The sequence below is a fragment of the Scomber scombrus genome, chromosome 22 (assembly GCF_963691925.1).
Source record: "Scomber scombrus chromosome 22, fScoSco1.1, whole genome shotgun sequence".
NCBI classification, from domain to species: Eukaryota; Metazoa; Chordata; class Actinopteri; order Scombriformes; family Scombridae; genus Scomber; species Scomber scombrus.
This window is the reverse complement of record NC_084991.1, coordinates 21372671-21383187: the sequence shown is the minus strand read 5'-3', so window position 1 is coordinate 21383187 and position 10517 is coordinate 21372671. Positions and strand designations below refer to the sequence as shown.

Below are 10517 nucleotides of genomic sequence, written 5' to 3'. Positions count from 1 at the left end.
CGGTGTTACTTTAAGGGCACTTGGATTAGTACTGGTATCATAACTTTTTAAACGATACCCAGCCCTACACATTGGGCTGATAAGTAACATTACTTTGATTAAGTAATTGAAATAGTTACATTACTTATTACATTTTAAATAGAGTAACTACTAATCTATAACCTATTACATTTGGAAAGTAACTTTCCCAACCCTGTTCATCACTTTACATTGAAAGCACATTTGAAGGAGATCTTTTAATAGTCAGTATGAACAGGAGGAATGATTACAGAGAGGAAAAAACTTTTTCACTGTCCATATAGACGCCTGACTGCTGTTTTAAAACTGTGAGCTTATCCTTTAAAGATTTGTCTGTAATGAGTCATCTGTCTTCCAGTCCACTAGCAGCCGCTGTTGCCTCCAACACACACTTAAATCGGAGTTGAACACAGAGGAAACAGGAACACACAGGACAGTTTTTATCCAGAAAGAGAGAGCCGAGTGAAGAAAAATCCTCCAGGACGGCACCGGGGATTCCTCACTGCAGAGGCCGGGTTTGGAGCTCCGAGAGCCGGGTAGAGACACGCGCACGGCCCGGTAGTCTTTCTGGAGGTTTTTTTTAACCTGGAGCCTGACAGACAGAGACTGACACAGGAGGGAGAAGTTGGGGGACAGATGGAAAGATGGAGACCACAGGTAAACTTTTCTTGTTGCGTGGCAGAATGAGAGAGAGAGGGAGGCAGATAGAGAGAGGGCTCAAATGTAGCCCCAGGCACCAGTTAAATGCTGGTCAAACCTACAAGTGGCTGGTAGATTATTTCACTCACTAGCCCCCAAAAACTATGTTAATCTAATTGAGTGATTGGTAAAAATTTGAACATTCATTATCCATTTGAGCAGTGGACAAAAAAGTTGATTTTGACCCCTGGACAGAGAGACAGAAAGGTCCAGTGTTGCAATGAATGAAGCCTTTATTCTCGTTCTGCTTAAAAGACTTTCTTGAAACTACTGTTCAGTGCAACACACACCATTCATGCTGTCATTTAGAGTTTAACCTGCATCTATTTTATGTTATTGGTAATTAAATAGACTAACCTGTACCTGTATTATTACTGAACAATAGGTGAAAGTAATTAAAGGACGTTAACTTCCAAGGTAATTACCTGAGTACAGTGGTGGACAGTAATTATGTAGTCCACATTAACTCAAGTACTGTATTTAAGTCAAATGTGTACTTTACTTGAGTATTTCCACTTTCTACTTCCACTACATCTCAGAGGGAAATTTTGTACTTTCTACTCCACTAAATTTATTTGACAGCTTTAGTTACTTTTCAGATGCAGATTTGACACAGTGGATAATATAACAAGCTTTATAAATACAACACATTGTTAAAGATGAAACCAAAAAGCAGTGTGTAGTCGGGCTCACATTTCAGATGTCTATGTTGTTAACAGTTCCACCAAATAGTGATTTTTCCCTCTAAACTTCTCACATGCTTTCATTTCAATAAATTCTCACATGGATCCAATTTTCTACCAAAAATCAAAGATTAGAGAAAAAGGCCAAAAACTGAAAACAGACTTGTTTATCAGAACTTAGTTTTTTCTCTCACCACCCCTCACATTTATCTGCTGACCCTTTGGAGGGGCCCCACCCCTAGGATGGGAAACACTGGACTAAACTTTGAGCACTTATTGTTCTGAAGGAATTTCAAGAACCTTTTAAAACTCTTCTCACAATTTGGAAGATAAAAAAATCTTATCAGTTGCACAATAAACATTGAAAACTGCATTTCATCATACTGGTAGCCTGGAATGACCAAAGCAAAATGTTAATGTGTTAATTTTATTTATATACCAGTAACCAATAGCAGTGATGGTTCACATGTTATTTTTAGTTTTGGATTATATGCTTTCTTATAGTTCAACATTTAAAAAAAGTATGTATAAAGGGCTCAAAAAGTTTTCATAAACAGCTATCTGGGACTAAAAGAACAAAATAATGTATTTGTATTTATAAAGCAAAAATCATACAGTGGAAATAATTCAAACTGCATCACATAAAACCAAAGATTAATACACTAATAAAGTATAAGAATAAGTTAATAATCAATAGAAGAAAAAATAGAAGAAAAACAGCAACACTGTGCTCCACAAGATGAAAAATGCACAAAAGGAAAAATTTAACAAATTGAAACAACAACAAGCAAACAGGCAAATAAAATACAGATTTAAAAACACATAAATTTAGCAGTAAATACTGTAGGTAAGCAAAGTTGTTCTTTATGACCACAGTAAATTCATATTTTGCAATACATTGAGTTACAGTAAATGTAACATAATGTAAGATTTATCATGTCTTTCTCTAACGAGGATCTTTAACACTCACTTTCTCTCTTTTTGCAGTTTGAACAGTCGAGTCTTCGAGGTTAAACTGTAAAATATAAGCTAATAAACATTCAGGAGTCATGGCCGACAGACTGTTCAATCTATCAGCCAACAGGCGCATCGTCGTCGGCCTGCTGGTCAACCTGCTGTCTTCCATCTGCATCGTCTTCATCAACAAATGGATCTACGTCCACTACGGCTTCCCCAACATGACCCTGACCCTCGTTCACTTTGTGGTGACGTGGCTGGGGCTCTGGGCCTGCCAAAAAATGGACATTTTTGCTCCGAAAAGCCTTCCTGTTCGCCGGATCGTGTGGTTGGCTCTGAGCTTCTGTGGGTTCGTGGCCTTCACCAACCTTTCCCTGCAGAACAACTCGATAGGAACGTACCAGCTGGCTAAAGCCATGACCACGCCCGTCATCATCCTCATCCAGACCACCTACTACAAGAAGACCTTCTCCACCAAGATTAAACTAACTCTGGTGAGGAAAGCGTCAGTCGTCTCCACCGTAGGGTTTAAATGTACTGGAGTAATCTGGTTACATTGACATTTTAGGTTTCGGTGCTTCTTTAGGAGGTTTCAGAGCTCTGCAATGAAGTCACAAAGTTAAAAAAATATAGTGAACTTTTTTTGTGTTGGCCAATGGAAAATGTAGAGACGACAACAAGAAGAAAATTAATCTAACTACCTTGAAAATCGAGTTATGGTTGTTTTTCTTTTCTGTATCATACACGACAGTAAACTAAATACTTTTGGTTTTGGACTCTTGATCAGACAAAATTAGACATTTAAAGATGTCTCTTTGAGCTTTAAGAAATGAAACCACACCTGTTTTCTGACATTTTATAGACGAAACAATGAAATAGTTAATTGAGAAAGTATAACATCAAATTGATTGATAATGAAAATAATCTTCTTGAGAACAATTGTAGTGTTCTTGTGGTTTCTGGGTGGGTTTGTAGAAGATTTGGAGGTTTATTCAGGTGTTCATTTGTTTTTTATTATTGTCTAGTTCCTGTGTAATCTATTATTTATTGTCCTAAACTTCCACCTGTCTGTATTTCCAGGTGCCCATAACATTAGGAGTGATACTGAACTCGTACTATGACGTGCGGTTCAACATGCTGGGGACGACGTTCGCATCGCTGGGTGTCCTGGTGACGTCACTGTACCAAGTGGTGAGTAAATCAAAGCGCTGAAAAATAAAACTATATATCGAGAGATAACAAAGATAGAAATGTTTTCTGTGAATTCGGCAGGATTAAAATAAATCTATATGTCTCTGTTTCTTCCTCAGTGGGTGGGAGCTAAACAACATGAGCTCCAGGTCAACTCCATGCAGCTTCTGTACTATCAGGTATGACTTTGACTATGAATAGTGTGACTGTAACGGTAAAAAGGTCATTTAGTACTGAATATGTCCTGATAGAGGGAATGTGATAGAGCCCTGCCTTTACCATGGATTAAAAGTAGAAGTATATGATGTTTTTAAAATGCAACAACAGGTTTCTCTTTTGCTGTATCAGGATTGTTTGGTTTTAACGTGCCATGAACATATCAAGGCAAAAGCATCTTATTTATATACATATTTATATACTTATATTATCTAATATTAAGACTGTAACTGTGATGGTTGTGTGTGATATTAATATGTAATGTGATGTAATGACAGTAATGTTAACGCAGTGAATGTCATGTCAGGCTCCGCTGTCGTCAGGCTTCCTGCTCTGTGTTGTTCCGATGTTTGAGCCGCTGACTGGAGACGGAGGAATATTTGGACCCTGGTCTGTGGCTGCTCTGGTCAGTTTCAACATCACACACACACACACACATACACAAAATACACAAAATACACAAGGCTTTCTTATACAGAGATCCGGCATTATAGCATTAAAGAAGATCTGTCATTAAGCTGTCTGTGTTCGTCCTGTTGCCGCGGTAACAGTGTTTTGTCCTGTCGTCTCCTAGGTGACGGTTCTGTTCTCAGGCTTGGTGGCGTTCCTGGTCAACCTGTCCATCTACTGGATCATCGGAAACACTTCTGCTGTCACGTATCCTCAAATATACAAGGGGGCAGGGGTGCAAAGAGACCTCAAGTGGTCTGAAAGGGTGGTTCAGGGGTGATTAAAGGGTTCAGGGGGTTCAGGGTGTTCAGGGTGTCCAGGGTGTCAGGGCTTCTTTAGAGCATTGATGGACTTTTTGTGGTTGGTCCAATTTAAGGGATTTCAGGGTCTTCTTGAGAAGACCACCCTTTGTGAAGAGAGGTGTTTTTGGTCTTTTTAAAACTGATTATAAGAACCTTGTGATGATGTCTCTCATCTCCTTAAAGAGGTTTACAGGGGATTTAAGGCATTTGATGGCTTCTTTTAGGGGTTCTTGTCATCTTTAGGTGGTCTTTGGTTTTCTTGGAGGATTGAGGGATTATTGCGGTGATTTTTTTACGTTTGTAGAAAGAGTTTCAGGAGTTTCAGGAGTTTCAGGACTCCTTGAGGAGGCTTCTGTTCTTCTTGAGATGATCTGAATGCTTTTCAGATGCTTCTGAAAAGGTTTCGCAGGGATTTAAGGAGTTTAAAGGGTTCTTTTGTAAGATTACAGTCTTCTTAAGGGGTAAATTGGTTTTCTTGGGGAGGTTTGAGGGCTTTTTGAAGACCTTTCTAGTCTTCTTGAAGGGATTTCAGAACTGCATGAGAAGTATTCATGAAGAGATTTCTGGGGTATTTAAAGGATTTTCTGTTTTTTTTATGAGGTGGTCTTTGGCCTTTTTGAGGAGGTTTTATTTATTATTTATTATTTTTATTTATTTAAGGTACTAGATTTATTTATTTTGTATAAAAGTCCAAACTAGTTTTTGCTCTGTTCTTCTCTTCACGTTGTTCTCTTGACTCGAGTCCACAGCTACAACATGTTCGGTCACTTTAAATTCTGCATCACTCTGATTGGAGGATATCTGATCTTCCAGGACCCGTTGTCTCTCAACCAGGTGAGTCTTCATCTGCTGCTCCAATGATTTAAACCAGGGGGGTCAAACATGCGGCCCGTGGGCCAGAACCGGCTCACCGAGGGGGCCAATCCGGCCTCTCTTTTTTTCTTTCCTTCCTGTCTTCTTTTCCTTCCTTCCTTCCTTCCTTCCTGTCTTCTTTTCCTTCCTTCCTTCCTTCCTTCCTTTCCTTCCTTCCTTCCTTCCTTCCTTCCTTACTTCCTTCCTTCCTTATTTTCCTTCCTTCTCTTCCTTCCTTCCATCTTTCCTTCCTGTCTTCTTTTCCTTCCTTCCTCCCTTCCTCCCTTCCTCCTTTCCTTCGTTATTTTCTTTCTCTTCCTTCTCCTCCTTTTTTTTTCTTCCTTCCCTCTTTCCTCCCTTCCATCTTTTTAATAACCCTTCCCACATCAGATCAAATGAGGTTGCATGTGGCCCATGAATGACCCTCCTGCTTTAAACCCTCCAGTTACAACCCTGTAATTATTTTCTCTAATCCCTCGTTCTTCTACTCGTCTTCCTGTCTGATTCTCAGGCTTTGGGGATCCTTTGTACTCTGGCGGGTATCCTGTCTTACACTCACATCAAGCTGGCCGAACAGGAGGAGGGAAAGAGCCGCCTTGCTCAGAGACCATAGGCTGACTCACCTGTCAATCAACTGTATGGACGGCCCACAGACTGTGTGACCAGCTGCAGAGACCTCTTTATATAAATATTTTTTATTTTATTATAAGTATTTTTTTAGGAGAGTGACGACTTTCATCATGATTTCCTGAGGGGGATTAAATGGGTACGACACATCGAGACATCCTCTGCTCTTCACGCTCTTCTGCTTGGTCCTTTGCTCTTCAACAGTGAGGTTAATGTTTTTTAGGGAAACTGAAGCTCATCAAATCTTGCAGCTCGACTTTTTAAGACGTTTTGAAGGGAAAATGAGAAGCTGTGTTAACTCCATGAAACATCAGACAATATGCACTTTTTATTTTTCAAACAGCTTTTAAACAAATGCATGCAGGAAGTCAAAGTCAGTGTCATTTCTTCACACATTTCCCGAGCTGTTGATGGACTGGATGACAGCTTGACGCATCCGGTAAACGAGGTTTCCTAATAACCAATCAGAGGGAGACTGGAGGACTATGTCATCACCGAGTGAGCAGCGTTAAAGGACTATGATGGGAGTTCGCACCTGTCTTATTTAGTTAAAGCACCATTGAGAGAGGCATCAAAACCTCATTTGCTGTAATAGGCAGACAGTGCCATAAAAACACTATATTATAATAGTAATGACTTTAGTGAAATAATAATAATAATAATAATAATAATATTTCCTGCTAGTTCTGTCCGTCCAGCAGAAAAGAATGGCAGCTCAGACCCACTCCAAAAAAAAAATGTTTAAACAGAAATACATCTTCTTCCATGTGTCCTTAGACATTTGATTAGCAGACTAAGCTAGAAGAAGTGGATAGGAATCTAGGATTTGTTGAAGCAGCTTTAGCTCAAATCTGTGTGTTTCAAAACCTTTACCTGCTCTTTCTGGACTCTAATCTGTCCAGTAAACCACGTCAATGTCAATGAATTAACATGTTTGGGTTTTTTGTTTTAAAGTGAAATCAGAAGGCAGTGGAATGAATGTTATTACCAAATTTTTAAAAACTGCTTGGCTGCAACAATCAAAACGTCCACAACATCATTAATCCCAGTTTGTTTGTGGAGCAGCTTCTCGTACACACAGCACAATAAACAACTAAATTATACAATATATATATATATATATATATATAACACACAAAAGGAATAAAAACACCAGGGAGCTAACGTAGATTATAAAAATCTATAAATGAATGCGATAAACACAAAAACAAAGATCAGAAAGGAACAATTGAAATAATAATAGGCTGTTTATTATATTACACATTTGCCATTTGGCAAAAAAAAACCAACATAACTTGTATTTAAATCCTTTGTTTTTATTATTATAGTGAGTTTAATGTACACACTCAAATCTGAACCTATCTATTAGGTTCCTACTGTTTTCAAGCTGTGTATTAATACACACTACTGAGCCTAAATTAGAAAATAAGCTGCCTTTCATTTTTGTTTCTCCCACTCTGCGTTTGATTCATCTTTAAAAAAAAATAATAATAATAATAATTGAATTCAAAGCTAAAAAATTAGTTTGCTCTGAGTTCAAGAACCAAACTTTGCTGCCTAGTTTGAGTTTTAAATGATTGTGTGAATGAGCCTTTAAACTGAGAAGTTACCTGATGAATCAAACAGCAGAAATGTGGGTTTATTATCTTTTGTTTTGTTTTGTTTTTGTTAGTGATTTAACCAATTTTTCTTGTTTTTAATATCTACAGTATTTAAGGTTCTGGTTTTTCAGGCTGCCTTTGATCTCATTCAGTGTTATTTTATTTTATTTTATTTGTAACATTTTTTGACAGAATTTGATGACTGATTGACTCTCATCACTCACAGTGGACTGGGATGTCTATGATTTATTATTTTTAGTTTGGAGAAAGGAAAAAAAACAAAACATTTCAGCTTTGTGGTCTGCTCTGTTGTCATGGTAACCGTTCAGGCGGGTTGTTGTGCATTTAACCAGTAAGTCATTTTACTGTCCGTGAGTCATTTTACGCCAGCCTCGCCACATTTGACGGGACGGAGGTCCGAACAGAGCGCGCTCAGTAGGTTCTACAGCTTTAGAGCGAGGCTTTCTCTATTTTAACTTTTACCGTGTTCAACATGTTCACTCTGCTGAATAAAGACTTTTGATTTTGTGATTTTACAGATTGTTATTGTACTGTTTCTCTTGCTTTTTGAAGGTTTATGGAGAGTTTCCATGGATACAGACATGCATGAATGTAGAAAAGTGTTATCAGCTTACATAGGACAGAAGAGAAGGACTGTCACGATGCTTTCATTGGACGATATATTGTCTCAGAAATAATCGCGATAAACGATATTATTGTCATTTGAAGATGATTTTATACCACTGATGTTATGATAATATAATAGCATACACTTCTGTAAAAACACAGACTGCCATTATGGTTGGGGACAGAGCTATTTACCTTTTAATTCTTCTCCACTCAGGACGAGCACAGTGAGGAATGGAGGACATGAAAAGCCTCTTAGCTGCTAATCTGAAGTGTGGCAATACTGAGGTCAAAGGTCATGTCCATGCATCATACGATAAGTCCATATATAGACATGATGATGTTATAATTACGTTATTGTACGATAAGTTGATAATTATTGTGACAGGTCTAAGTAAAAGGCAGCAAGACAACAGGACAAAGGTCAGGTACAAAGATCAGGGAGTACACAATTACTGTAAAGCAGTAAAACACCCTGAACATGTTAAATCATCATTTTTAAAGTAATGTAGTAGCATGGTATGAAAGAGTAAAAAGTAAAATGTTCCCCCCTTGAAAAGTTGGGGATTAGAGGTGTAAAGTGGCATAAAATGAAAATACTCAATACCTGAAATTAGTTAGTTAGTTTTCACCACTGCAGATATGTCATGTTATAGAGTGTGTTTGGTGTTTAGAGATAGGTCTTAAACTTTCAGAGGCTCTTGAGTTCAACTGTAAAGTAAAACTGACAGAATGTGAACATGTTTTCATTTATTATAACAACTCCTATAATGTAGTTTCCCTGTGAACAGCTCTACTGTGAAGCTTTCCTGTAGCTCCGGACTGAGCTTTCAATACAACTGTATAAGTGTGTGTGTGTGTGTGTGTGTGTGTGTGTGTGTGTGTGTGTGTGTGTGTGTGTGTGTGTATCATCCATGCTATGTAAATAAAAGCTACAAAAGCAGCTCTGTTCTCACACACACACACACACAGGGAGGAATCTGCAACGAATGAATGAGTGGAAACAGAGTTGGTTTAAAAATATTTGTCGTCTCCTGAGGAGGAAAATCTGAACGCTGTTGGTAAAAGAAACTCACAACGAATCTGTTCAGTTTCCACTGAAGCTCGAATTTACTCTCATATGTTTTAATTTCAATTAAGTTACACGGCACAGTTTGGTTTAATTCACCACTTTAATAAATTAGATCAGTGTAGAAGCATAGCTGTTTAGTGAAGTTACATTCTCTAATTTTGTTATAATACTGAACAACATGGTGCTACTACTACTGGTACATATAGTCAGTGATGGAGGAAGTATTCAGATCTTTACTTATATAAAAATAGCAATATTACAAAATAAAAACACTCCATAAAAACGGCAAAGTCCTGCATTGTCATTTGAGTAAAACTACATTGGTATTATTAGGAAAATATACCCAAAGAAAAGTATCAAAAGTATTCATAATGCAGAAACAGGGCTTCTATTAATGTTATATTAGTTAATATATTATATTTATTACACTTTAAGACTAATATTAGCAATGCACTGCATAGTATTCAGATTTAGATTACACTAGAAATACTGGTGTCTAAAAAATACTCCATTACAAGTATAAAGTATAAAATATAAAGTAGCATCAAATAAACTACAAGTACCTCAAATGTTTCCTTAAGCACAGTTCTTGAATAAATGTGCTTCCCACCTCTCCCACACACATATAATATTATCTCTGTAACTACTGTGAACATGCGGCAGTACAACATAGCAACCATCTCCTTGACAACAGCTTCATAGAAGTGGTGGAAGAAATACTCAGATCCTTTACTGAAGTAAAAGTACTCATACAGTAATGTAAAAATACTGCATTTTATAAAGAATCCTATTACAGTAAAAGTACTGCAGTATTATGAGTAATGTAGTTAAAGTATTACAGTAAAAGTACTGCAGTATTATGAGTGATGTAGTTAAAGTATTACAGTAAAAGTACTGCAGTATTATGAGTAATGTAGTTAAAGTATTACAGTAAAAGTACTGCAGTATTATGAGTAATGTAGTTAAAGTATTACAGTAAAAGTACTGCAGTATTATGAGTAATGTAGTTAAAGTATTACAGTAAAAGTACTGCAGTATGATGAGTGATGTAGTTAAAGTATTGCAGTAAAAGTACATAAGTATTATGAGTGATGTAGTTAAAGCATGAGTAGTAGCCTCTAGCATTGCCTGCGGATATGACACACTTTCTTTTTAATACACGAAAATACACCTTTATTCACTAGTTAAATAACACTGCTATATTATCAAACTATTAAATAAA

General features: G+C 37.3%; 1 protein-coding gene across 1 annotated transcript; it reads left to right on the top strand.

The window, feature by feature from the left end:
* Positions 1-471: 471 nt before the first annotated feature.
* slc35e3 (solute carrier family 35 member E3) lies at positions 472-8098 on the top strand. Its single transcript, XM_062443808.1, has 8 exons — positions 472-675; positions 2388-2851; positions 3438-3548; positions 3668-3727; positions 4072-4170; positions 4339-4421; positions 5266-5350; positions 5880-8098. Exons 2-8 carry the CDS (start codon positions 2450-2452, stop codon positions 5979-5981), a joined length of 942 nt encoding a protein of 313 aa, XP_062299792.1. The 5' UTR covers positions 472-675; positions 2388-2449; the 3' UTR covers positions 5982-8098.
* The last annotated feature ends 2419 nt before the right edge of the window (positions 8099-10517 follow it).